The sequence below is a fragment of the Enhydra lutris genome, unplaced genomic scaffold (genome assembly GCF_002288905.1).
Source record: "Enhydra lutris kenyoni isolate GAN:26980312 unplaced genomic scaffold, ASM228890v2 scaffoldscaffold88, whole genome shotgun sequence".
NCBI classification, from domain to species: domain Eukaryota; kingdom Metazoa; phylum Chordata; class Mammalia; order Carnivora; family Mustelidae; genus Enhydra; species Enhydra lutris.
Window position 1 is genome coordinate 3,393,188 of NW_019154172.1, and position 27,370 is coordinate 3,420,557.

Consider the following 27,370-nt stretch of genomic DNA (forward strand, 5'->3'; position numbering starts at 1 on the left):
GTCATGTGCCAGACCCATCTTTTCTGCTGCTACTCTGTATTTTAGTTTGTTAGACTTGCATATTAGTAAGGGGCTTTCTGTCAGGAGTTTGTAGGATGTGGTGTATCCCCCACTTGTAAGTTCCTGAAGTTTCTGAACCTCCAGAGTAGGAACATCTTTTCACCTCTCCCTTAAGCCACAGGGGTTTCTTTGAACCTGGCCTTAAGCCTGATTTCCTTACTGCTAGGGTATGTGCATCATAATTAATAAAGGTAAGGTGTCCTACTGTATGTTTCCTTGCCACAGGCATGTGGGGTTTCCACGATCGGGACCTGATGCTGCGGAAAGCTTTGTATGCACTGATGGAGAAGGGAGCCGAGAAGGAGGCATTAAAACGGCGCTGGAGGTGGCAGCAGACACAGCAGAACAAAGAGGTAAGGGAGTTTGGGTGGGAGCACCTTGTCCTCCAGAGTTGGCTACAGGAAATGCTCAGTGCGTACCAATAGGCAGTGTCTCTTGGTGCTTAATTGGTAGTACTCCCCTTGTAATCCTGGAAGTTGTAGGAAATGCAGAAGACACCACAGGGCCCATGCCTTTCTGATAGAGTCATGAGAACTAGCATGGAGAAGCTGAGACCCATAGAGGAGGCAGCTAACATTGTGCTTCTCATCTGATAGATGCTCAGCAAGTCTCCAGTAGTAATCTTTTACAAAATAAGATATGACAGGTCCACAGGATTTTTGTATTGTTTGGGGGTGTTTTGCTTATAATAATGCTAGACCAATTTTTAAGGACTTATGTTTTCTCTTCTTTTTGTTTCTTTAAAGATTTTAATTACTTATTTGACAGAGAGAGGCAGATCACAAGTAGGCAGAGAGGCAGGCAGAGAGAGAGTGGGGAGGCAGGCTCCTTGCTGAGCAGAGAGCCCAATGCCAGCCTCGATCCCAGGACCCTGAGACCATGACCTGAGCTGAAGGCAGAGGCTTAACCCACTGAGCCACCCAGGCGCCCTATGTTTTCAATTCTTAGAGAAATGCTAAATGCTTAAAAATTTCGTTGGCTGTATGTACTATTTGCTTTTCACATACCCTGTTTGTTTAAAAATTTTAAAAACATGCCTGTTAAACTGAGTTTTGAATGGTACTTCTCAGGAATTTAGCAGATGTTGAGACTGCTTTTGTATAAGAAAGTAACAATAGACTGTTTGTACTTTCCATCCCCGTAACAAGGGTTGAGCTAACTATGGCCTGTGGGACAAATCCCACCAACAGTTTTATTTAAAAAAAAAAAAAAAAAAAAAAGTTTTATTGGAACACAGCCCTGCCCATTCATTTATGTATGTATGTTTACGTTGAGTGCTTGCCTTGTGGAGACTAGAACAGCAGCAGAGTCAAGTAGTTGCATGTGGCCCAAAAAGCCTAAAAGATTTCCTAGCTACGGTTATGATGGAGCAATAAAAGAGTTTGCTGATCCCTCACTTTAATAATGACACTGTCCACTTACATAAAGATAACAGGTCTCCCTCTTTTCTCCTCTCGCTCTGTCTTCTGTGTTTATCTTGTGCTCTTTGTGAGTATCTGGTGGTTTTTTGCCATGTATATGGCTGGGTGCTCTAGCATAAATATGGGACTGTCTCTTCAGAAACTTCCCTCTTTCTTTCCATCTTCTTTCTTGTCACCTTTTATTGCTCTGTCATAACTGGCCATTATATAGAACTAAGAGGGTTTTTTTTTTTTAAGTTATTAGAATTTTATATCCTGAAGATTAAAATACGAAGGTAGAATGTGTCCTGTTTCTGTCTTAAAAACAAAGAACCCAGTTGTTAAAATTGGGATGGTATTAAGCTCAGAATGGTGTCTTTGATCAGTTAGTCTGCTCCAGAGGGTTCCTGAGGGGAAATAAATGCACAGGGGCAAGGCCAAGTAGATGGCATTCTTTATTATTGCCAGGTCCCATGGCTTCCCGGTGAGCTGACCTGGACCTTGTGGAGGGCTTCTTTTGCTTAAACTAGAGCCAGCTGAAAATTTGCCTTCTTCACTATTTAACTCACACCATCCCTAACCTTACATTTGACCACTCCACAGTCAAGAAAAGACCAAACTAGAGCATTCAGCTATTAAGCCGAAGTGACAGCAACAGTCAGAGAATGGGCATGCCAAATTCCAGCTCTTAAGCTATTGTAGTAATTTTAAAGGTGGGGTTAGATTATTATGGGTTTAGCTAGGAGACCTAGAAATACCCAAGTTCTGTTCTTGGTCACTTGTTCCCCCTCAAAGTCCCCAGTGGAAATACATGCATAGAGAATAGCGGCTATCAAAGGAACAATATTTTACAGCACATTAAAAGTTCCATACTGGAAATGTGGCCTAGAGAATTGTTTTAGTTGAGACTGTTTATGGCATTATACTGCACCTTGGGCATGAGAATGGAGGGAGGCATGAGGGACTGTGGGGGGCTTCTTTTAATAAGGACCAAATACCACACGAACTAAATTGGTTTTGATTTCCCAGGCCTTCTTGTTTTTTGTTGAAATTAGTGGTCAAGCCCAATGAGGATGGGGGCACCTGCCTGGCTCAGTAGATAGAACATGTGGCTCTTGACCTGGGAGGGTCATGAATTTAAGCCCCAGGTTGGGTGTAGAGATTGTTTAAATAAATAAACAATAACAAAAAAATCAAACCAGTAGGGAAAGTTTCATGTTGGCAGGGTACGCCACCTAGTGGCTTTGTGTATGAAAACAGGAAGCTGAAATAGGTGAGAGGAAGAGTGACCAGAGTGCTTAGTCAGTATATACTGACCAATCAGTATATACAGTATATACTGCATATTAATATACAGTATATTTCAGTGTATTTCAATATTTAATTGAAAAGCTTCGATACAGCATTTTACAAAGAGAACATAGTTTTGTCTTTTTTTTATTAAAGTAAAATGTGGACACCTGGGTGGCTCAGTCCCTTAAGCATCTGCCTTTAGGTCGTGATCCCTTGGTCCTGGGATCAAGCCTGGCCTTGGGCTCCCTGCTTAACAGGGAGTCTGCTTCTCCCTCTGCTCATGTGCTAGGTCTCAAATAAATTAATAAAATCTTCAAAAAAAACATAAACTAAAATGTGCTTACAACAGCTCTTTAATTCTTCTTAAATTTTGCTGCTCATGCCCCTCATGTTTTCAGTGTGATTCTTTCTACTGTCAGTGTGTGTTTAAGCCTTATAAACTCATTTAAATACCAATGTAAGCTGAATACAATGAATAACATAGACTTGTCTGTCATATTATCATATACATCCTAAAGGCAAATGATATTTTTAAATTGTTTGTACCACTTCTCCCATTCCTTTGATAAAAATTATAGTTTTAGTCAGCATCTATTTATTAATTACTGATCACATCGTAGACACTAGCATATTGCCTGAAACATGGTCCCAGCCCTTAAGAGTAGTAGGAGGAGATGGAATGTAGATACATAATCGTACCAAAGTAATAGGTTAAAGTGATAAATGGTGATAAAGGCTGTATAGCAGTTGAGGAAGGAGAGCACAAAGGAAAGAGTGGGTCTACCAGAAAGATTTAGGAAGGGCTTCATAGAAAAAGATACTTGAGAGATTCCTGGGTGGCTCAGTGGGTTAAAGCCTCTGCCTTCAGCACAGGTCATGATCTCAGGGTCCTGGGATCGAGCCCCACATCAGGCTCTCTGCTCTGCGGGGAGCCTGCTTCCTCCTCTCTCTCTCTGCCTGCCTTTCTGCCTACTTGTGATCTCTGTTTGTCAAATAAATAAATAAAATCTTTAAAAAAAAAAAAAAAGAAAAGAAATACTTGAGTTCTGCCCTGACAGTTGCAAAATTGGTCACCAGGTGGATAGGGGGTGGGTTGCTCCACGCAGAAAAAACAAGCTAGACAGAGGCTCAAGTATAAAGCAACGCAGTGCATTCAGGGAACTACAGCTAAGTAAATGATGTATTAGAGAGGTGGGTAGGGCCAGGAAGTGAACTTCGTATGCTTTGCTTAAGGATTTTGAACTATATTTAATAGGTCATGATGGTTCTTTTTTAAAAGGTTTATTTATTTGAGAGAGAGAGGGAGTATGAGGTGGGGCAGGGGGCAGAGGGAAAAGCAAACTCCCTGAGCAGAGAGCCTGATGTGGGACATGATCCCAGGACCTTGAGATCATGACCTGAGCTGAAGGCAGACGCTTAACCAACTGAGCCACCTGGCACCCCAGGTCATGATGATTCTTAAAATGATTTATAGCAGGAAGCAAACATCAGATTTTAATTTTAGAAAAACCTCTTTGGTAATATTGTAGAAAATAGAACAGTGGAATGCATGACTGGAAGTAGTAAAACCAGTTAAGGACCATTGCAGTAGTTCATGCTTAATAATTGTTGACTAAGATCAGGTGTGGGGTGGGTAAAAGGAGAGGAGTCTTTAGTAAGTCCCTCGTTTCTGGCTTGGATGGTGGGTGATATTCAGTGCTCTTCACTAAGGCAGGAATATAGGAAGAAGAGTGGGTTTTGCAAGAGTTCTTTTTTTTTTTTTTTTAAGATTTTATTTATTTATTTGACAGAGATCACAAGTAGGCAGAGAGGCAGGCAGAGAGAGAGGGGGAAGCAGGCTCCCCGCCAAGCAGAGAGCCTGATGCGGGACTCAATCCCAGGACCCTGAGATCATGACCTGAGCCAAAGGTAGAGGCTTTAACCCACTGAGCCACCCAGGCGCCCAAGAGTTTAGTTTCAACTGTATAGACTTTGAGGCAGTCAAGGGCAGTTGGCAGTCTTCAGTAGACAGCTAGATGTGAATATAAAAATTAAGAGGAGGCCTGGGATGGAGAGGGAGATTTTAGCATCCTGAGTATAGATGGCAGTGGATGAGATTATGGCAGTAGAAGAGATCACCCAGAAGGAGCTAAGGCTGCTGATATTGTTGACACAACCCCAATATTATTAGGGTTGGACAGAGTTGAGAGAGAGGAGAAGTTAAAGAAGCTGTAGGAGAAAAAAGTTTAATGAGGAGTTGAAATGCTACATGAAGACTAAGGAAGATGAAAACCAAAGAGTCCACTGAGTTTGGCAATTAGAAGGTCATTGTTCTCTGCAAGAGTCAGTTAGGTGAAGTGGTGTAAGTGCGGTAAGGTGTATAGGCTGGAGGACAGAAACAAGCTGGACTGAAATGGGCTGGAAAAGAATGGAAGAAAAAGAAGTGTGAGAGAAATCATAGATTGTTCTTTTGTGGACCTTGACTAGGAAAGGAAGAAGAGACTTGAGTTTGTAGTACATATTACAAGCCAAGTGCTAAGAAGATAGGGAGTGGGGCAGTGTGAGTGAGTTGGAATTGCTGCTGCCTCGTGAACCTGGTCTTTAACTGCTTGTTCTCCCCGGCTTGTCTTTCACACAGTCAGGGCTGGTGTACACAGAGGACGAATGGCAGAAGGAATGGAATGAGCTGATCAAGCTTGCCTCAAGTGAACCCCGCATGCATCTAGGTACCAATGGAGCCAACTGTGGTGGGTAAGTGTGGCTCAGCGGGGGAGTAGGAAGGAAGTCTTTCTTTCTTTTTTTTTTTTTTTAAAGATTTTATTTATTTATTTGGCAGACAGAGATCACAAGTAGGCAGAGAGGCAGGCAGAGAGAGAGGAGGAAGCAGGCTCCCCACTGAGCAGAGAGCCCGATGCAGGGCTCGATCCCAGGACCCTGGGATCATGACCTGGGCCGAAGGCAGAGGCTTTAACCCACTGAGGCACCCAGGTGCCCCAGGACTTTACTGAGTCCTCAGCATCCAAAGAACTTCATTCCAAGAGGATATCAGAAGGAAAGAGAGGGGCCGTGGCAAGGGTACAGAAGGGTGTAAGAATGGCATGCTATGTTCTGGGAACTACAAGTAGTTGGGCATTGCCAGAATACAGGGTACATGGTCTAGAGTGCTAGACAAGACTGGATAACTAGAGTCGTGTGTGCCATGCTGAGGGTTCGGTTGTACCCTGTCCTGTCCAGACTTTGAGAAACTGCAGGACATGACTCAGTTTTCTCAATAAATATATTGCAAGGAAAATAATAAAGGAGAGAGAACCTAAGTTTAAACACTCTTAGACAAATCAGCCAGTGGAAACATACGGTCATTTATAAGACAGTTGGGGAAACATGAACAATGTCTGTATGTTTAATTATTGTTAAATTTTTTTTAAAGTCTGATATTAATGGTTGTGTGGTTGTTTTTAATAGGAGTCCTCTCTTTTTTTAGAGATAGAAACTGAAAAATTTATGGATGAAATGATAAGATGTTTAGGATTTGATTCAAAATAATCTGGTGGGTTGGGGTGGGGGTTTATAGTAAAATAGATCAAGGTCTAGATGAAATGACACTGACCATGTGTTTTATAATTGTTGAGGCTGGGTGATGGTTACATGAGAGTTTAGGTATAATATTTTTTATAGTTTTGAATGTTTAAAATTTTGAAATTTTCTGTAACACAGTTAAAAATTATAACCTATCCAGACTTCAGTGTGCATAAGAATAATCTGGGAGGCTTGTTAAAGTGTGGATTTGGGGGCCCCCACCCTAAGGAACTTCAATTGAGTTGGACTGAGCTATGGCCTAGAAATTTGCATTTGTACCAAATACCCTGTATTGAATCATGTTGCTGCAGGGGGCAGGAAGCCACTGAATTGTGTATACGTGGGTGATAGGAGCAAATTCGTGTATTTGAACACACTGCTAGCAGAGTGGCTGATGAAGAAGAGGGCAGTGAGACTGGGTGCGGTTGTAGTGATCCAGGAGATAGGCCATGGGTGTGATCAAGAGTGGTGGGTTGCAGACAGGCGGGAGGAGAGAGACACAAGAGACAGGTAAGAGATAGAATTGGTCAAGCTAGGTGATTAAGATGAGAGATAAAGAAGAGTAACTATTTCAGACTTGTGTTTGGCTACTAGGTAGATATGGTGAGGTGTGAGATGCTCTTTTTCACGTAAGGGAACGTAGGAAGAGGAATTTTTGTTTCCTTTTTTTTTTTTTCCTTTTTATGTAGGACTTGATGCATGTGATGTGTGGGCGGTTGTGATGGGTAAAGTGAGGCTACACAGTTGTGTCCTGAGCTATCGGATAAAGCAGATTGGGGAAGGCTATTGAGCAAGATTGGTTTTAACCAAGGGATTACTTCCAGATTCCTAACACTACTTTAGCCCTAGGGCCTTCAAATCTTTCTTGGATTTCCTCATCTCTGAAACAGGAATAGAAATAGCCATGGTAGCATAAAATAATCAGCTATGTCCATGGCAGCCTTAAGATTAGAAAACCAGGAAAGGACATTCCTCTTTTTCCTCTTTGTGGGACTGGTCTTCAGGGGTGTCTTGTTTGATTTTCCTCCCTCTCCCCTCCGCTGTACCCCTTCCACTGTCTCCCCTCCTGCAACTCCAGGGTGGAGAGTTCAGAGGAGCCTGTATATGAGAGCCTAGAAGAATTCCACGTCTTTGTCCTTGCCCATGTGCTTAGGAGGCCCATAGTCGTCGTGGCCGACACCATGCTGAGGGACTCTGGAGGGGAAGGTGAGTCAGTCCTCCCTGCCCTGAGCACCTTCTGTTTGCAGAGCCTTGGCCTAAGCACTGAGAGGAGGGAAGGAAGGGGCTATATGGACCCTTGGGGAGAGACAAGATATACATTAGAACGATGCAAAATTCTCTATAGAGATTGAATGCAAAGCAGTTGGGGTTAATTGATGAGGATTCTTAACTTAAGAAAGAATGATTAACCAGGGGTTAGAGTGAGTGAAAGGGGAGCTCCCTTGGTAGAGTGGGGCGTGGGGATTGCCCTCTAGGCAAGAACACATCCTGAATAACAGTCTTTGTGGTTTGCTGCAGCGTTCGCTCCTATTCCCTTTGGGGGAATCTATCTGCCCTTGGAGGTCCCAGCGAGCCAGTGTCACCGCTCCCCTCTGGTGCTTGCCTATGATCAGGCCCACTTCTCTGCACTTGTGTCCATGGAACAGAAGGAGAACGCCAAGGACCAAGGTGCTGAATGCGGTGTTGTTGTCTTTGGGTGTGCTTTATTTTCACTTGGAAAACCTGAAATGGGAGAGAGTGTAGGAGGGAAGAACTAAGTGACATGCAAGCCCAGGCAGTGCACACTGATAAGGTTTTACTAAGCCAACGATACTCCAGGGTGTTTAAATTAAACATAAAAACATTTTGACAAAGAACTTTGGGGAAAAAACAGTAGCCTGCCTATATTTGCTGCTTCCTGTTCTGGAGTGAAGAGTGTGTGTATTAAGGTTATAGAACCTTTCTAGTGATGCTTTGCTGTGTTTGTCTTAATAATGCTTTGAATTTTTTGATCCACATTAACTGGCAAGAATATCATGAGTGTTTGTTGACTGACTGGTGGGGAGTCATGGAGATTAGTGGCCTAAATTGTGTGTTGGCTAGTGAGGGAAAACCAGTCTGTCTGTTTTTGATGCCAGTGTAATTCACATGTGAAAACTGAGGAGTGAGCTCAGTTTGAGACCTGTGATACGATCCAGCCTCCTTTTTAATGAAGTCAGTTTGTGTTCAGTTTCCTTCCTCTCTTCTTAAGGAGACTCCTTGATGACATGTTTCTTCCTCCTCAGCTGTGATCCCACTTACAGATTCAGAGCATAAGCTGCTGCCCTTGCACTTTGCTGTGGACCCTGGAAAGGGCTGGGAGTGGGGCAAAGATGACAGTGACAACGTCCGATTGGCCAGGTGAGGCAGGCGTAGCCTTCCCATCTATGAAGTGTCTTTTCCACTTCAGCATCCGTTTCCCCCGAGACTCTTCTCAGCTTAGAGGCAAGACAGTCACATCCTAGCTCCGGAGTTTTGGGAAGATGGAAACACAGGGGACAGGTTGGGCACCAGGATTCTTGGAACATGCAGCTGCTTTGTCTCCCCATGAAAGAGAGGGAAATCCTGGGACTGCGACTTGTTCTTTCCTTATAATATGAGGAATGGTCATCTACTGATACATCCCAGAGTCTCCAAAACAGTCATCAGAAAATCAAGATAATCAAGTCACTCTTTTTAATCCCAGCCCAAGTGAGAGGGTTTTTATTTTATTTAAAAAAATTTTTTTAAGATTTTATTTTTTAAGTACTCTCTACATTCAACATGGGGCTCAAACTCACAATCCCAGGATCAAGAGTAGTGCACTTTGTCAGCTAAGCCAACCAGGCAGTCCATGAGAGGGGTTTTTAAGTAACTGACCAAAATAGTTAGTTTGCTTTGGATTTTTGCCTTCTGAATTTAAATAGCAAGAAACATTTGTTCTTTCTGACAGCCCCCCTCCCTGCGGCCTCCCAAAGCAGGTTTAGTCTTCCGCCTTTGCCTTCCACGGGTTCCTACAAAGAGGGTATGGGTATAAAAGCTCCTCTCTTACCTCCTGTCCAGTGTTTCCTTCTTTGGGCTCCTGACATTGGGATCTAATGGAGAGGGTTTGATTTAAAAACTCCGAATTTATGGCTTTCAAAATAAGTTCTCACCTAAATATCAAAAGTTCCGTCTTAATAATATTTACACCAACAACAATAGTGGCTACTGTTCAGTCAATATTTCCTGTTTTCCAGGCATTATGCTGGGTCCCTTCCAATACTGTTTTAATCTTCACAACAATACTACAGGGTAGATATTATCTATGTCCATTACCAACCCCAGCTGAGTTTCAGGGAGGGTGAAGTGACTTGCCTCAAGGTCATAAAGCTTAGTACTAATTGGTGGAGCTATAATTCAGACCCAACCTTGTCTGAGTCCCAAGCCATGTAGCCCTTTTCCATCCTCCCAACTGGATCACACACTTTGTTTTTTAAAGGTCATGGGATTTTTTTTTTAAGATTTTATTTCTTTGACGGAGAGAGAGAGAAACAGAGAGGGAACACAAGCAGGGGGAGTGGCAGAGGGAGAAGCAGGCTTCCTGCTGAGCAGGGAGCCTGATGTGGGGCTCGATCCTAGGACCCTGAGATCATGACCTGAACCAAAGGCAGACACTTAACAACTGAGCCACCTAGGTGCCCCTCATGGGATGTTTTTAATTCTTCCTTTTTCTTCACAGTGTAATCCTGTCCCTAGAGGTCAAATTGCATCTGCTGCATGGCTACATGAATGTGAAGTGGATCCCAGTGTCCTCCGACGCACAGGTGAGGACTTCTCCCACCCCACCCTGTCCGGCCTCGATTTCAGTGACGGGTTAGCAAGGTGATTTGGTGATGGTCTCCTTCTAAATCGCTTCTGAGTGATAGCTAACCATTCAAGGTTAGGAATAACTGGAAAATATCAGATGAGTTCCAAAAGACACTCTTTTCTGCCTTTTTACCTGTTAGTGCCCTCCATTTTCCATAGCTCCTCTCCAGCTCTGCTTTTTGATACTAAAACACATTCTTCAAGAAAAGCTTTCTAGACTTTTTGGTGAACTTTGGATCGTCATTACTTTGTTCCAAGCCTTACATATGTAGACTTCTGTGGCAGGTACCAGAGAGACAGAATTGCTTAAGTCTCCTTAAGAGACTGATCCAGTAGGTTCTGAGAAGGTCATCATTCTAAATAGAACAGGAACACAGGAACAGGGCAAACAGCCAGACCCCAGTGCTGAATATCTAAAAGTGGAGGGGTTGCAGAATGGTTAGGCTTGGTTGTGGTTAGTTACGTCTTCCTGGAGATTAATTTGGGGCAGAATCTGGCATAGAGAAATTTTTTTTTAAAAGATTTTATTTATTCATTTGAGAGAGAGACAGAGAGAGCACAGGCAGTGGGAGAGGTAGAGAGAGAAGCAGACTCTCCACTGAGCAGGGAGCCTGACATGGGGCTCGATCCCAGGACCTGGAGATCATGACCTGAGCCAATGGTAGACACCCAACCATCTGAGCCACCTCGGCACCCCAGGCATAGAGAAATCTGTAATGGGGCACCTGGGTGGCTCAGATGGTTAAGCCTCTGCCTTCTGCTCAGGTTATGATCTCAGGGTCTTGGGATCAAGTCCCACTTGATCCTCTGCCTGCCACTTCCCCCTACTTGTATACTCTCTCTCTGCCAAATAAATAAAATCTTTTAAAAAGAGACAAATTTATAATAAAGAATATTCTAGTATCTATGGAATGTTCTTCCTCTCCATGTATTATATAGTTGCCCGTTGCTCTAGAAGAATGTCAGGCTTCATTTTTTTATCTCCTTATTACAGAAGGGAGTCAGATTGCATTTTAGGTATTAGGTACGTCTTTCCCTGGTCCATGGGAGAGCTGACTGGAGCTAGGGAAGGACAGTGCCCTCCTGGGTGACCCTACCCCACCATGACAGCCGCCCTTCACTGGAACTAGGCAGGCACTCCAGAGAGGGAGTGCACAGGGGTGATGTTATTGGTCCTTTTCCACGGGACTAGAACCATTAATCCTGTTCTTACATCCTCCAGGCTCCCCTGGCACAACCTGAGTCCCCCACAGCCTCAGCTGGAGATGAGCCCCGGTCCACTCCTGAGTCTGGGGACTCAGACAAGGAGTCAGTTGGCAGCAGTTCTACGAGCAATGAGGGCAGCAAGCGGAAAGAGAAGTCAAAGCGAGGTCGGGAGAAAGACAAGAAGAGAGCAGATTCTGTGGCCAACAAACTGGGCAGCTTCGGCAAAACCTTGGGCAGCAAGCTCAAGAAGAATATGGGAGGCCTGATGCACAGCAAGGGCTCTAAGCCGGGAGGGGTGGGGACGGGGTCAGGGGTGAGCAGCGGCACCGAGACACTGGAGAAGAAGAAGAAGAACTCGCTGAAGAGCTGGAAGGGTGGCAAGGAGGAGGCAGTGGGGGATGGGGCCGTGTCTGAGAAGCCCATGTCTGAGTCTGTGGGTAACGGAGGGAGCAAGTACAGCCAGGAGGTGATGCAGAGCTTGAGCATTATGAGGATTGCGATGCAAGGGGAGGGGAAGTTTATTTTTGTTGGCACCCTGAAGATGGGTCACCGTCATCAGTACCAGGAGGAGATGATCCAGCGCTACCTTTCTGATGCTGAGGAGAGATTCCTGGCAGAGCAGAAGCAGAAGGAGGTGGAGAGGAAGATCCTGAATGGCGGGTTAGGGAGTGGGCCTCCTCCAGCCAAAAAGCCAGAGCCAGATGGCGGGGAGGAGTTGCTGCCAGCACCCCCAGCAGAATCCAAGCCAGTGGCGTTCTCTGCTGGCTATCCTGGGGGCTTTACCATCCCTCGCCCTGCTGGGGCTGGAGTCCACTGCCAGGAACCCCGGAGGCAGCTGGCAGGAGGTCCTTGTGGGGGGGGCCTACCACCCTATGCCACCTTCCCCAGACAGTGCCCTCAAGGGCAACCCTACCCCCATCAGGACTGCATCCCCTCTCTGGAGCCAGGCAGCCACTCCAAGGATGGGCACAGGGGCACACTGCTACCACCCCCCTTCCGCGTGGCTGATTCCTATAGCAACGGCTACAGAGAGCCCCCTGAGCCAGATGGATGGGCTGGAGGTCCCCGGGGGCTTCCTCCAACCCAGACCAAATGCAAACAACCGAACTGCAGCTTCTATGGACACCCGGAGACAAACAACTTCTGCTCCTGCTGTTACAGGGAAGAACTGCGGAGGAGGGAGTGTGAACCGGGTGGGGAGTTGCTGGTGCACAGGTTCTGAGGGGGAGCCCTGGAGGGCAAGGGGGGCTAAACAAAGAGAGTTAAGCTCAAAGAATTAGCTCATCAAGACCCAGCTCCCATGCGGATGGGGCAAAGGCAGTGATGGTGGGAGCCTGGCTGGAAACTTTTGAAGTGTGTGTGCGCTGGAGAGCTGCCAGGCTGGGCAGAGCAGGTCAGGGCTGGACGGTGCCTGGAGGGCCTCGCTCATCCTTCCTCAGTCCTGCTGGGACTGAGGAGGTACAAGGGGGAAAGGCGATGCTTCTGTCTCATAACTGCTTGGGTACACCCCAAGACCAAGGGAAACGAGGGGAAGGTTTAGTGTGTGGGGGTGGGGAGGCAGGCAGAGGCCCAGGGCAGGAGCAGGCAAAGGAGGTTCTCAGTCAATAAAAGAGAAAACAGACCAAAGTTCTTGGAGGTTGGAAAAAAGTACATGACGGTGGAGTTGGGAGTGTGGAGGGAAACTGGGGAATTAGATTTGCTATTGAATTGAATTAAGGTAGAAATTAGGGTTGGATCAATTCTTCCTCCTGAAGGATCTGGAAAGACAAGGCAGTAATGTGTGCTCAATGGGTGCTTATTAGGAGGGGGGTTAGTTTACATCCATTTATTGAGATGGGAAAGGGAAGAATTTAAAAGGGGAATCCTTTTCCTCTCAAGTTTTATTTCCTTCTAAACAGCCATCTGTCATCTGTTCTAGTTTGAGAGGAGATTGCTGATTGCCCTGTATCTTTTGCTCATCCTTTTTGAGGGCTGAGCTCAGCTAAGTTAAGATTGTGATTTTTTTTTTTTAATGATTTTAATTTTATTAAAAAAAAATGTTCCCTCAGGGGAAGGGAAGAGTGATGAGAAGAACAGCTGTGTGGGCTGAATCTTCTCTAGGTGAGTGGGTGCACAGGGGATCTTTTGTAACTACTTAGCAATAACCACACATTGGGGTGTGAGTGCACCCTGGGAGGGGCGGGAGCAGGACAGACCTTTGGCCAGACTGTTTCAAACAAAACCAAAAACCTAGAGTACTACCATCCTCTGCTGCTGTGTTTCTGTAGGAAGCAACTTATCTTAACTGTTTTTTTTTTTTTTTTTAAGAAGAAACAAAACCCCAGTGAGCAAAAACATTATAAAAAATGATTTTTTTTCTTCCTATTTAAATGATTCTTTCTCCTTCCTATCTACTTTTGGAGAATGAACTTAACATCCCGGCTTCTTTTGTTAAGCCATAGCTGACCTTAATCTGTGGTTAGTTTATTAAAATAAGACAAAAAATACTTCATAAGAAGACATATTTTTGATAATAGGATTGATGTTGAAACACAGGGGCAGTTTATAAAAAGGTAGAGAAATATATTTTAGTGAACTGTAACCACAGATCACAGATTACTCCCAATGAGCTGATCTGTCTTTGGGTTTCCCCCTTTCCCTGACTCAGGCCTTTTCCCCAGAGGGTGGGAATGGGCCTATGGACACAGAATGGGGAGCGCCTTTGCATTTTGCACAAAGCACAAGTCTGGACAGCCTTTACTCTGGCCAGCACCACTTCTAAGAGCTTTAAACTGGAGGACCTATCCTGGGCCAATTTTCCTTTTTCTTTCTTTCTTTCTTTCCTTCCCCACCCCCCTGGGCCGGGGGGGGGTGGGGGGGGGCGGAAATCAACTATGCAATTGTATACACTCCTGGGTAACTATGAAGAAGGGGAATAAGTGTACTTAAGTGTTCAGAGTGTTAATTGGGGCTGTTTTCCTGTATGTGGATTTCTCTTTTGAGGTATGTACTCCTAACCCATCTCATGGAATGTCATCCCCACATTTGCTCTAAACTGGATGTGGGCTGGTTGTGTTTGTGTGTGTGTGTGTGTTGGGGACATTTGTAATTGCCATATGTTGCTTCTGCCCAATCAGGAAAGTTGTCATCCCATTTCCCCCTTGGTCAAGACTATCCTCTTCATTGGAACTGCTCACCCTATCAAGACTTGATGTCAAGACTATCTTCTTCATTGGAACTGCTCAGAGTTTAGAAAGGTTCTTCTCTCCTCAGCAGACTCCAAAGTCACTCATTTTTCAAATCTGATAGTCTGTTGATTTAATCATTTCCTATGGCTATTAATTCTTGGGCTTTTATCTGAAAATAGAATGGTTTTCAGTAATCACTGAGGTTAAAGGAAATCGGTTCCAAAGGAGGGGATATACATATTTCTGGACAGGGCTGGGACAAGTACAAGATGAGTACTTCTCTCAGGTACAGAACTTTAAGGGGTACTGAAATCTCAGTGATTAAGATAAATACTGTTTTAATGCAGTATTTAAAATACAATGCAAAAAAACTGCATGATGAATAAAATATCAAAATCTTAAGAATCAAATGGGACTGAGATTAGGGTGGGGGAAATAAGCTGAACTGACCAAGTGTGGGGTTGAATCCTGTCCTTACAATTTTGATAGCTAGTTCGTTGTGGATGTTTTACATTGGTTTTGATGTTCAAAAAATACTGCGTTAAAATGGTATATTGGTTATTGAGTTTTGGGGCACCACTTAAATTTTGTGCCCGAAGTGAGTGCCTTGCTCACCTCACTCTGGGGCTAGAACAACACTGGTGAGACCATCACCTCTGAGCCTCCATCCCCATCCCCTACGTGCACCCAAACAATAGGGGGCCCCAGCTCGCACCTGGCACAGCTCACTGAGCTTTCCCATCGGCGCCTGTCTCCTGCACAGGATTCTGGCCTGGACCAAGAGGAATGGGAACAAACCAGGGGTTTTCCCAGAGAGTAAAACCAGGAAAGTTCTAATTCTCCTTTGGACTGCTGTGTTTGGACTTGATTTGTTACTAGATTCTAGTTAATAGTTTTGTTTTTAAAAACTGAGGACAGATGAACAAAAACAGAAAACTTGTGTCATGTTTGTTTTTGTTTTGATTTCTAAACTAAGCAATCCCAGTTTATTTGACCTCTTTTCAAATAAAAGTAGAAATTCTGGGGGGTTGTCTAGGGGTGAGTATGATAGAATAGGGCTTTTTTTAGGCCCTATAGCTTTTTATTCAGAATTAAATTATTTTTGTTTAATTTGGGAAGGTAACTATATATTGAAGCATTAAAAAAAAAAAAAATTCTCCATTCTAAGGATGAGGGGCCCTGAGTCAATGGATGTTTTTCTGTAGGGATGAGTAAAGACTGTTTTGCTTTATTCTTTGAGGGGTTGTGTGGGATGGAGGGTGAAGGAATAATGCCTGGGAAATGAAAACAGACTCTGGTTGGTTTGTGGTATTTTGGGAAGATGAGGGGGTGGGAGAGGCAAGCCCATGCAATTACTGTGCTGGGGAGAGGGAAGATGAGGGGTACATGATGTGCACCCAAAATGAGCAAGAATTCCTTGGTTAAGGAGGGGTATTTGGATGAAGGGGAAGGCAGATCCTGTAATCCTGGCTGAGGGATGGGATCTCTTGGTCTTAAATAAGTGCACTTAGTTCCTTTAATCCAGGGCATTGGGGTACCTACCGAGGTTTTTATTGGAGAGGGGAAATATTTGGGGTTCTTATTTTTCCCCTTTTAAGACAGTGCTGTCCTTCCACCCTACATTCTCCACCCCAGCCCTGATGGAGCAGGTATTCTATAGGATAGGTCTCCAGTTTCCTACCTTAATCTGTGTTCGTTTTATTGGGAGTTACAAGGTTTAATAAAAAGTTTTTCCCCCATACTGGATTCTATCTACAAAATAAAAAGATTATATCAAAACTTTTTTTTTTTTTTTAAGATTCAGTCTCTGTATGGAGTGGGGATGGTGTGAAATTTGGTGCTGTACAGGGCCTAGAGGGAAGCACTCTTTGGCTCAGTTTCTTCTCAAGAGAGACTAAAGCTCCCAGACCAATAAAATAAAAGTTAGCAATGCCTTCGTATTGTGTATTTGGGAAGTGATAACAGAAGTAGAAGAAATGGAGCTGGTTCCGAATGGTCTCCTTTCTAAACAGCCACACATCCAGGATTCCAGCCACATTTGTCTTTCCCATGAAGGCACTTTGGAGAGGACGGTCTCTGAGTTACTCAGACACCAGTGACTCTAGACTCTGGGTCATCTTTCTCCAGTCAGTGCCCTAGACACAGATGGGATGACGGCATTGGAAGCCCTTCCCGGCCTGGAATCACCTGCACCCCAGATTTTTCTAATTTCTTTTTCCCCTCCAGGCCCTTCAACTGCAGATTCAGTGAGTCACACAGGCACTCCTGTCTCTTTCACTTTGTCAAATACCCAGCCTGCAAATCTCAGGGTGTTTTGGCCCTGTACTTAAGTAGCTTAACAAAATACTATGACGTCTTCATGGAGACTTTCTCCATGCCACCGCCCTTCACTGGCTACGTGGGTTAGGGGCGGTAGGAAAGAGGAATGGAAGCTGGCTGACGGTAATCAGAGCGAGGTAGGGGTGGGGAGGACGATGGCCTCTTTCTGTGCTTATAACTGGATCTGTGACTCATCTAGTGAGTCACTCAGCTCCGCCCCCCCCCCCTCCAGCTGCCCCTCCCAGCAGCCTTCACTCTTGGCACAGACCTGCAACCAGACCAGGATCCTGAAAATGGAAAAATCTGATATGGCCCCATGCTTCTGCATCCTTCCTTCCATCCACTTAAAACCTCTGCTGGTGTGGGGGATACGGAGAGGCGGTCCTCCCATTAGCCCTCAGCTGCTTCCCCTTTTCATCCCCCTGCTCATCCAAGTCACCAACTTTTTTCTGGCTTCCACCCCCCCATTCCCCTGATTTTTTTTTTTTTCCCCTCTAGATTCCTCTGCTGCTGCTATACCTCAAAATATGAAGAATAGAATGAGGCTCTTGAAGGGTGGTGGGGAGGAGGAAAATGGGGAATGGGATTTTAAAATTGTGGAACACAGCTCTTCCTATGGCAAGAGACCTTGGGAAGTATTTCTTCCCTTAAGAGATTGAGGACCATGGAAAGTAGGTGGGGTTGGGGGTGCTTGGGAGCTTTTAGGACTTCTAGAATAAGGCTTCTGGGCCACCTTCCTAGCAGGTGTATGCCTCTGTTCCGAGTTAACTTCCTGTGTCCCAATATCTTCACTATTTCCACAGTAGCAGCCAAGACCGGGAACTTTTACAGCTGAGGCCGGAAGGGTGTGTGCTAAGGGGAGAGTTGAGTGTCACTTTGGAAAACTGGGGCCCCCACCTAAGGTCTGCTGCCTCTGTACAGACTCAAACATCAATAAAACAGCAGCTTGTTAACCCTTATTTTGTATTGCATTTCCTGTCTTTTTCTGCATCTAAATGCAAACTTTAGCCTTCTACCCAGGCGCCATTAACTGCAGTTCCTTTATTTCCCTCCTAGGGTCCTCCCCACCCACCTCTGCTCCTCTGGTTGCAGGAGGATGGGGCTGTTGAACTGATAGAGGTTTTCAGCCCTCAGTTTTGCAGGTCCAGAACATGAATCATTAATTTGGAGATCTGATGTCTGGGTTGGAGGGAGGGATCATGTACCTGGAGTGGGCTCTGGTTTCCCACACGGGGTGTGTGTGTGTGTGTGTGTGTGTGTGTGTGTGTGTGTGTGTGTGTTTTGGAGTAAGATCTCTTTCTTGGGCCTCCCTCTACTCCCAGAACTTGCACATACCCTCCTGTACTTGTCTGTGACCAAGAGATATTTCCATTTCTCTCCCCAGTGTTCTCAGGGCACCCTCCACACGAGGTATGTTTCATGCTCCCCGGAGAACCATATACAACATGCTTTAACTCTTCTCCCTCATTTCTTGGGCCTCCCCAGGCAAAAAATCCCCTGAGTCCCAATTCCCTACTACTTCTAACAGGTGTGTCAGGGGAGGCAGCAAGGAAGCCTGAACTGCTTTTGCATTCCTCCCACTGCACCACCCCCTTCAAGAAGACAAAAAAAAAGGAGCCCAAATTACTCCGGGTTAATACTCGGTATTACTGCTCCCCTCAAATACTTTCCAGTGCTTGTGAACAGAAAGAGCATAGGATCTAGGGTTGGGGAAAGAATCTGGGTTTTTTCCCCCCAGTTATCCATTTTTTCCTCACCTTTTCCAGGCTCCTCCACTTTTCCAAAACTGTGTGTATTCCCCTTTAAGGGGCTGGGCATCTCTCCCGCCCTCTCCAGAGTCGACTGAAGTTTCCGAGGAGCCTCCTCTAGCTGGGTTGGACACACCTTTCAAAAGACCCCTAATCGTGCTCCGTGTACCTCAAACGCTCCTTTCCCTGGGGCTGTCCCCTGCCCCTCTCCCTGACTTCCCTCTTCTCAACTACAAGATTCAGCCTACCCCTAAGGGGTTTGAGCATCTTCAAGGTCTCCCACCCTTCACTGCTCCGTCCCCGGATGGAGCCAGAGAAATGTGGTGGGGGGGTCGGGGCCAGAGTTTCAACATCGCCCCCCAGAAGGCGGAGCCAGACATGGGGGTAAGGAGGGGAGACTTGGGTTTGGGAGGGAAGGGCACCATGGGCAGGACGGTGTGAATGAGGAGGATATGGAGATAAAAGAGGAGCTAGGAAAGGAGCTAGAAGAGGAGGAGGGTGTGTCCCATATCAACTTTGCTTGACGGATCTTGGTCTTTTTCACAGTCTCAAGTTCATTGTCTCATTATCCATTAACCAGCCCCTCCCTTTACTGTCTGCCAACTGGGTCCTAAACTCCTCACAACCGCTGATCTCAGTTTCCCCTGAGTCTGAGTGTAGGCCTCCAACCGTGGCTGCTGAGGTAATCCCGGATCCCGGGATTGGAGAGGCCTGGGGATTAACCCTACACCCTTCACAGCGATCTGGACCAAAATCTGTCCAGAGGACTGGGATGCTGGAGTCCAGGAGTTGTCAGCTTGGCCATCAGCTGGCCACGGGATGCCTCCCAGGTAATAACTTCCTTTCCAATACTTCCAATCTCCAAAGACTCTTCCAGATTTCATCCTGCTCAAACTTTGCTTCAAACCTCACCAAAGATACCTCTGTATTCCTCTACTTGCTCAAAGTGCTTCTGGCTGAGGCTTGCTCTCTTCTCTGTCAGAGTTGGCTAGGAGTGTGGACCTTAATGGTCCTCTGTTACTCCCTTTCCTCATTTATTTATTTAAGAGTTATTTGAGTTCCCTACTCTGTGCCAGGCACTGCTCTAAGCTCTAGAGTAAAAGAATACAAATGACCTCCTCCTAAGCTTTTGTTCTAGTGGAGTTAGGGGAGGATCTTAATCTTCCTTCTTTACAGCCTTCTGTCTCAGAGGAATAGGTGTATACCAGTGTGGGTGACACTGGGAATAGTCATAACCTGACTTCCCCCCTTCCCATGTAGGGGAGCAGATCCTAGCATGGGCCCCAGGGGTAAGAAAGGGGCTGGAACCTGAATTGCCTGGAACCCTGATCTGCACCAACTTGAGGGTCACCTTCCAGCCCTGTGGATGGCAACGGAGTCAGGTGAGATGGTTAGGCCAGTGGAAAGCACAGTTAGTGAGAAATGGATTGGTGAGTCTAGGAGGATTTAGATAAGTGAGACAGGGAGACTTATGTTTAAGGGGTTGTCTCTAGGGAGGTTAGGGATTGCCAAGGTAGGATAATGAGCAAGATTTCAGATGTCTTTAGCATCAGTCATGTGCTTCCTCTAGGAGACTCCCCTGAGCAGTGAATATGATTTTGTCCTGGTCAACATTGGGCGATTAGAGGCTGGTGAGTGGGGGGATGTGGGGTGTGAGGTGTTGGTGAAGGGGCTTACTGGGGGCTCACCCTTCCTCATCCTTCCTCTATTCTCAGAGGGCAGCAGGGATGGAGTGGGATGGGCTGGAAGACTTCCTTGTAGAGGGACCCTGATCCATGGCTACACTGCTTTCTAACTCTTGATTTCAGTGAGTGGATTGTCCAGAGTCCAGCTCCTCCGTCCAGGGTCCCCACTTAAATTTATCCCTGAGGAGATTCTCATTCATGGCCGAGACTTCCGGCTGCTCAGAGTTGCTTTTGAGGCTGGAGGACTAGAGCCTCAGGCCTTTCAGGTAAGAAGCCTTCAACCCAAAGACTCCTCCTCCCCTTAGAACCTTGGGATCCTTTCCTTGGCATTCCTATTACTCCCCTATCTCCTAGGACCCCTCTCATCATTCTATCTGCTTCTCTCCTCAAGGAGAGGCTAAAAGGCTAGGATAGAGGATACTGTAATGAGAGTAAGGGGCCTGAATTCTAGCCTAGCACTGCCAATTAGGAGGATTATGACAGCTTCTTCCTTTGAAAAACAGGATCAGATTGTTTCAGAAATTCCTCCCAGAATTGACATTCCATGATTCTGAGGTTCTGGATGTGTTCTCCTAAACCTAGTCCCCACCACTTGTGGAAGCTCCCTTCCTTGGGACGGTATTCTCTCTTCCCTATTGGTGGCAAAGACAGTTGAGCAACACATGGGACCAATGTCCTCCTCTTCACTTCTTCAGTCTGAGCCAAAAGGCTGGGATGCCCTTTCCTCCACAGGTGACCATGGCCATTGTCCGAGCCAGAGCTCAGAGCAGTCAAGCCCAACAGTATGCAGGGATATCCCTGAGCAAGGCTGGTGAGTGAAGGTGCTTTAGGGTAGGGAAAGGGTAAAAAATCGGGAAGAGCAGAGGCTGGCTGAGGACAGTAGAGCTGAGAAGCTCTCTCTGGTTCCTTTTCCCTCTTTTCTGTGCTTTACTCCTTCCCTAGGCCAGAGTTCAGGGTCCAGAAAACCACCTATACCCCTCTTGGAGACATCAGAAGACTGGGAGACTGAGCGGAAAAAGCAGGGGGCCAAGGGCTGGAGAGTCAGCACTGTTAATGAGAGGTTCGACGTAGCCACCAGGTGATCCCCCAGTCTACCCCAACTGCTGCTGCCCTCCCAATCTTCCCACAGTTCTCAGATCCTCTAAAGCTAGGACTGCCCACAAACCCTAGCCTCTTACGAGACCCATAAAGCTATCCTTCTTACTGCCTAGATCTCTAAACCTGGGGTCCCTTGAAATAATTCCCTCCTGAGCAACTTCCTTGTAATGACAGGTCTGCATTATAATGAGCTCATTGAGCCAAGCTGTGACTATAACTCTCAATTCCATAGCCTCCCCCGTTACTTCTGGGTCCCGAAGCGAACTCTGGACAGTGAGGTCAGGAGAACATTTGGCCACTTCCATCAGGGCCGTGGACCGGTCAGTGTGGGGACCAGGGTGATGGTTGGGGATTAGATGGTTATGGGAGGTCAGAGGGGGTCGTTGTAGAGGGAGGTCAGGATGGGTGCGGGATAGGGTGGGGCTAAGAGTTTCTTCCATGGTGATCCTAACCTCCCACCATCTGCAGCGCCTGTCCTGGCATCACCCTGGGGGCAGTGATCTTCTCCGCTGTGGTGGCTTCTATACAGCCAGCGACCCTAACAAAGAGGATATCAGGTGAGGGGAGGTTTGATGAGCAGAAGCAAGCGTTGGAGGTTTTGGACACACTTGTTCCTTTACCTTGTGACTTCTTCCTCTCCAGAGCAGTGGAGTCAATGCTCCAGGCTGGGCATTCAGATGTTGTGCTGGTGGACGCTGTGGATGAACTGCCTAGTCTTACAGATGTTCAGCTTGCCCACTTGAAGCTGAGGGCCCTCTGCCTGCCTGGTGAGATGACCTCTGACCCCTACCCCCACCCCTAGGTCTGCTCACCCTAACCTGGTTTACCCTTTTGCCTGTCACAGTATGAGTAACCCTTCAGGCCAAAGATCCACAGTTTTCTATTCAACTCCCATCTCCCACAGACTCACTGATTTCTTGTCTTCCTATCCCTAGTGTATTTTTTTAACAGCTTTATTGAGATACAATTTACATACCATAAAATCCAGCCTTCACCCATCTTAAGTGTTCAGTGAATTTTATTACATTTACGTGGTTGTACAACTGTCCCCACAATTTAATTGTAGTAGCCTTATGACCATTTACAGTTACTGTTTATTTCTATCCCCAGTCCTGAGTAACCCTTACCCAACTTATTCTTAAAGGCTGCAGACCCTGAATCATAAATTCTGAGTTCTCCAGATCTCTTTGTCCTTCTGACCCCTCTCCTCTCTCTCAGACTCATCTGCAGCTGAGGAGAAATGGCTCTCGGCCTTGGAAGGAACACGATGGCTGGATTACGTCAGGTACACCTGCATTTTCCAGCCACAATTTATATAATTCAACCTACCCCAACTTTCTGTTAACTTGAATTCCCAAATGGCCTTCCATTAGCTTTTTTGATTTCCCAAGAAGACTCTTATATGCTGCTCCTTAGAAGAATGGGCAGAATTTTGGAGTCTGCCTCTTTTCCATCCCATGACCTATCACTCCTTTCTTCCAGGCTTACCATTCTTCCCTCCTCTTCCTCATCTGCCCCCTCAGGTCTTGTCTTCGAAAGGCCAGTGACATCTCAGTCTTAGTGACATCCAGGGTTCGCTCTGTAATACTCCAAGGTGAGTTTCTTGGGTTAACCTATTCCATGCCTTCCTTTTTCCTTTACCCACCCAACTGGGAGGAAGATCTTTAAGTCTTCCTTGTCCCCAGCTAGCACTACAATTCTCCTCTTCTGTCATTAGGAACTACCTATGGGCCTTAACTCATCCTTCAGTGCTACCCTGCCTCCCAGTAGCAGTAGTATTACTACTAGCTGTAGTGTTACTACAGCTTGTGGTCCCTAATAGCAGGGTTCTTTGCCTACTGTTCCTGTCCTTCCATCAGTAGATGGTGACTGGGTTGGGGTGGGAAGGACAATGAGGAGGCTGGTTTGAGATTTATGATTCTGCCTCCTACACTGAAGCTGGGTATTGCTATCTAGGTGGAGTCTATGAACTGAATCATTCAAGGTCTTTATTTTCTCTTCACTTCTATTTGCCCTCTCAATCCTCCCTAACCCACACTTTTCTCCTCTGTGTCCCTCTCTTCTTCTTGCCACGTTTCCTTTTCTCATGTTCTTCTGCCCTAGTTTCTTGGCCCCTCCTTCTTTGTCTTCTCCCTCTTTGTCACCCAGAGCGCAGTGATCGTGATTTCAATGGCCTCCTCTCTTCACTCGTCCAGCTGCTTTCAGCCCCTGGAGCCCGAACACTGCTTGGCTTCCAATCACTAGTGCAGCGAGAGTGGGTGGCAGCTGGACATCCCTTCCTGACCCGACTTGGAGTAACTGGAGCCAGTGAAGAGGTAAGATCATTTGGGGAGGGTACTGGGGGGAGATTATTACTAAAGGTGTAAGGGAATGAGAAAACTATATAGTATAATCCACTGGAAGTAAAATTGGGTTAGAAAGATCCTGAGATTAGGTTGAGCTTGAAGGGAGACCTAGATGAATGAGGCACCACAACCCTCTACTACCCTCAATCTAGGTTTCCATTCCCTGACCTTAGTGGCCCTGTTGGCTGTGTCCCTTGTCCCCCATCATTTTGTCATCCTCCCCCTTTAGGTGTCATCCTCCCCCTACAATCCCTTCTAACCTCTCACTTTCCCTCTTCTCAGGCTCCAGTGTTTCTTCTCTTCCTTGATTGTGTCTGGCAGCTCCTCCAGCAGTTTCCAGCTGAGTTTGAATTCTCAGAGTTTTTCCTTCTTGCTCTTCACGACAGTGCCAGAGTTCCTGACACTCTCACATTCTTGAGAAATACTCCCTGGGAGCGCAGAAAACAGAGCGGACAGGTCAGTCAGTGACTTCCATTTTTGAGCTGTCTTTTCTTCTTCTTGAGAAATACCCTCTGTTTAGTCTTGATTTATGGAAAGTGAAATCTGGGGGGAGGGGGGCGGAGTTGGTGCTCATTCTTCATGACTTGACTTTCACCTCACATCTGATTTCCCAGAGGAAGAGGAGAGCTTTTTATGATTTCTCTCCAGACTTGGGAAAAGGATTACTTTTTGCTTAACCATCCGTTTTCTTGTTTTCTCTGTCCAGTTCAACTCCTATACACAAATCTGTACCCCAGGGTACTCCCAACCCCTTGCTGGGAACTCGGTTAACCCACAGCTGTCCGTCTGGGACTGGGATTTACGTTACAGCAGTGAACAGATACTACAGTTCCATAATCCTGGCTATGACCCAGAATACTGCCCAGATTCCTGGCTCCCTAGACAGCAGGTGAGGTGTCTACACTTCCTAAGTTCCCTTGACTTTCTCACAGACTCGTCCTACTAGGTAGGGAGAAGTGGAAAGACATGGTGTCTGAGTTCCCCAGGAAAAGCTTCCCTACACTTCTGTAGCTGTCAGAGTCCCTGACTGTCCCCAGGTAGGCAGAAATCCTAGAATAGCACAAAGGGGGTCCTTCTTGTCCTCATCTTTTTCTATCTCTGACACACATTTTTTTAAAAGATTTATTTATTTTAGAGAGAAAGCATGTGAATGCCAGCGGTGGTGGGGTTGGGGAGAGGGTAGAGGGAGAGAGAATCTCAAGTAGACTCCCCATTGAGCACCTGCAGAACGCGATGTGGGTCTGGATTTCACAACCCTGAGATCATGACCTGTGCTGAAATCAAGAGTTGGATGCTTAACTGACTGAGCCACCCAGTAACCCCTTTCTTACACACATTTTATAAGTTTCCCTTAAGTTGACTTTAATCAGACCTGAGGCCTAGTTTGAGGCCTATGAGGAGAGTAGATAAAGAGTTCTCAGGGGGGTGTCTGGTAGGTTGATCACTAATGCGGTGTGAGCAGGCGGCAGCTAGATATTCCTTCCTGACCCAGTTTGGTGGAAGTGGGGTCATCTGGTTTCTAGGTTGCCAGTTGATTTCTCTTTTCCCTTTAGCCAAGCTTCCTGGTTCCTGGACCCCCCAGTTCTGTGTGGCTCTTCTCCAGAGGGGCCCTGACCCCCATGAATCAGCTCTGTCCTTGGCGGGACAGCCCCTCCCTACTGGGTGTCTCTTCTCGTTGGCTCCCTCGACCTGCTATCTCCTCTGAAAGCCTGGCTGATCAGGAGTGGGGGCTCCCCTCACACTGGGGAGCTTGCCCTTTACCCCGGGGGTTGCTGCTGCCTGGATATCTGGGACCCCAGATCAGGCTGTGGAGACGCTGCTACCTGAGGGGAAGGCCTGAGATCCAGGTGAGGAGGGAAGACAGGGATAGGGATTAGGAGTGGGAGAAGGGGCTTGACTGCTAAACCAAATGTTCTGGGAGAAACCAGGTGTGTCCAGGAGCTGGAAAACCAAGGGACTTGGGAGGACTGAGGTTGAAGTACCATTCTTGTTGGTATCAGAGTAGATAGGTTTGGGATTATGTGTGTATGTATGGGAAAGACTGCTTGTGGTTCAGATCAAATAGAACCTAGGGCATAGTTGGAGGGGGAAAGAGAATTAAAGATGCCAGAGGTCATGCGAACTAGACTTATCACAGGGATCACTTTGTAATATATAAAAAGATCAACTTTTTGTATAAAAATTGCATAAAAATACAATTTTATAAAAGTATAATTTTACAAAATTTTACAAAAGTATGAAGAAATCACTATGATGTGCACCTGAAACAGGATACTGTATGTCAATTGTAATAGTAATAATAATAATAATAATAATAAAAAGATGGCAGAAGTAATGGACAGCTCTCATAGAAACAGGCAACTAAAGCTATAATAATATTCCTCTCTGCCTCTCTTCACCCCAGAAAGGCCTCTCAGCTCCCACAATCTCTGGCCTCCAGGATGAACTATCCCATCTTCAGGAACTTTTAAGGAAATGGACACCAAGAGTATCTCCTGAGGATCATTCCAAGAAAAGAGATTCACATACCATTCTCTCCCAATCCCGTTGAAATTGCTGTCTTTTGTATGGGTCTGGCGAAGGATGGTCTGGGGTGAGGGAGGGTTCTTTTTAATTCTCCAATTTTTATTATCTGGTCTTGCTGTCTCAGCTTTTGACACTCCAGCCCTCAACAAGCTCACTGATCAACTTTCCATTGTAGATGGGTGGTGCTAACCTCCCAACTCTTGCCCTGTCCTGTTTTGTTGCTCAAGAGGTTTCTTAGGATTTGAGGAATTAAGAAACAAAAGCAATCCTGAATACGATTAACTTTGTTTTTTTCAAGGCAATTCTATCCCTTTGGATATCCAGCTGTTAAATGTGAGATGAGAGATGCTGTTTGTCAGTTCTAAAAAGATGGCCTATAGAACTCATTCTCACTTCCTCCTGCTGCTTAATCCCAGTTTGTTTCTTCCCTTTCTTTCCTATGGGTATCGAGTGTATGGGAGGCACCCTGTCTCTGACAACTGTATATTTTGTAGTGACATTTCTATTTAAGGAGTTCATTAAAGCACAGTTATTTATACATGTTGCTGGCATTATCTCTTGTGTCTGAATAAAAGATCCTAGGTAAGAAACTGCTGGGTATAAACCAGGAGAGGATGCGACCCACCAGATTATTCTTAAGGAAATACGGGGATAGGCCAGGCGAAGTCCACATGCATCTTTTTAGATCAGCAAAGAGCATACCGTCTGAGACGTTGGTTGCTGGGCTCGGGGTGTTCTGGCGGTTGAAACTGAGGCCTCTGGGCTCCAATATCAACCACCCCTCGGCTTTTATCACACTTCCTCTGAGTCTCAGATTTCCATCACTCCTCATGCAATAGGACTAGGTGACTTGCACATGAACCCAGCTCAGACGTTCCGCAATCCTCTCCCCTGGGGAAAAACGAAACGCCTCATGCCCAGGGTCTGTTGAGGCCGCCGCTTCCTACAGACTGCGGGCCAGAGTGGAGGGCTGCCTCCATGTCCTAAGGTAGCCGAATCCTTGAGATGGGGGAAGGGGAGGTTTCCAGAACACCCCCTTCTCCGGGGAACAGAAAGAAGGCTCTTTTGCCAACACAGTATTTTTAAAAAAGTAAAGTTCCGTTGTTTTAGCTGTCGAATTTA

General features: G+C 46.1%; 2 protein-coding genes across 4 annotated transcripts in view; both read left to right on the plus strand.

Annotated features, from left to right (window-relative positions):
- Positions 1-15,661, plus strand: part of LOC111162074 (OTU deubiquitinase 7B) — a 56,522-nt gene extending 40,861 nt beyond the window's left edge. For both annotated transcript variants that reach the window (XM_022526274.1, XM_022526275.1), the window contains 7 exons: positions 286-413; positions 5,371-5,483; positions 7,387-7,514; positions 7,827-7,976; positions 8,573-8,687; positions 10,027-10,111; positions 11,377-15,661. In XM_022526274.1, the coding sequence (XP_022381982.1) occupies positions 286-413; positions 5,371-5,483; positions 7,387-7,514; positions 7,827-7,976; positions 8,573-8,687; positions 10,027-10,111; positions 11,377-12,582 (1,925 nt within the window). In that variant the 3' untranslated portion in view covers positions 12,583-15,661. The remainder of the gene's footprint in view (positions 1-285; positions 414-5,370; positions 5,484-7,386; positions 7,515-7,826; positions 7,977-8,572; positions 8,688-10,026; positions 10,112-11,376) is intronic.
- Positions 15,662-18,912: 3,251 nt separating this feature from the next.
- On the plus strand, positions 18,913-26,601 carry LOC111162059 (myotubularin related protein 11). Of its 2 annotated transcripts, XM_022526250.1 has the most exons (17): positions 18,913-18,978; positions 19,334-19,424; positions 19,855-19,976; positions 20,165-20,225; positions 20,403-20,545; positions 21,012-21,090; positions 21,222-21,357; positions 21,610-21,697; positions 21,846-21,934; positions 22,020-22,144; positions 22,596-22,662; positions 22,901-22,971; positions 23,526-23,692; positions 24,005-24,178; positions 24,429-24,611; positions 25,276-25,569; positions 26,127-26,601. In XM_022526250.1, exons 1-17 carry the CDS (start codon positions 18,913-18,915, stop codon positions 26,271-26,273), a joined length of 2,103 nt encoding a protein of 700 aa, XP_022381958.1. In that variant the 3' UTR covers positions 26,274-26,601. The 2 variants fall into 2 exon arrangements, with proteins under 2 accessions (XP_022381958.1, XP_022381959.1); XM_022526251.1 differs by lacking the exon at positions 18,913-18,978 and having other exon boundaries at positions 19,414-19,424; positions 19,940-19,976.
- The last annotated feature ends 769 nt before the right edge of the window (positions 26,602-27,370 follow it).

What these genes read in the sequence shown, in the direction of transcription:
- LOC111162059 (XM_022526250.1), top strand. Translation starts at nt 18,913, where the DNA reads ATGTGGTGGGGGGGTCGGGGCCAGAGTTTCAACATCGCCCCCCAGAAG. An exon ending in CCTAACAAAGAGGATATCAG is followed by an intron (nt 21,935 to 22,019) that starts GTGAGGGGAGGT and finishes CTTCCTCTCCAG; the next exon opens with AGCAGTGGAGTCAATGCTCC. An exon ending in GGGGAAGGCCTGAGATCCAG is followed by an intron (nt 25,570 to 26,126) that starts GTGAGGAGGGAA and finishes TCTTCACCCCAG; the next exon opens with AAAGGCCTCTCAGCTCCCAC.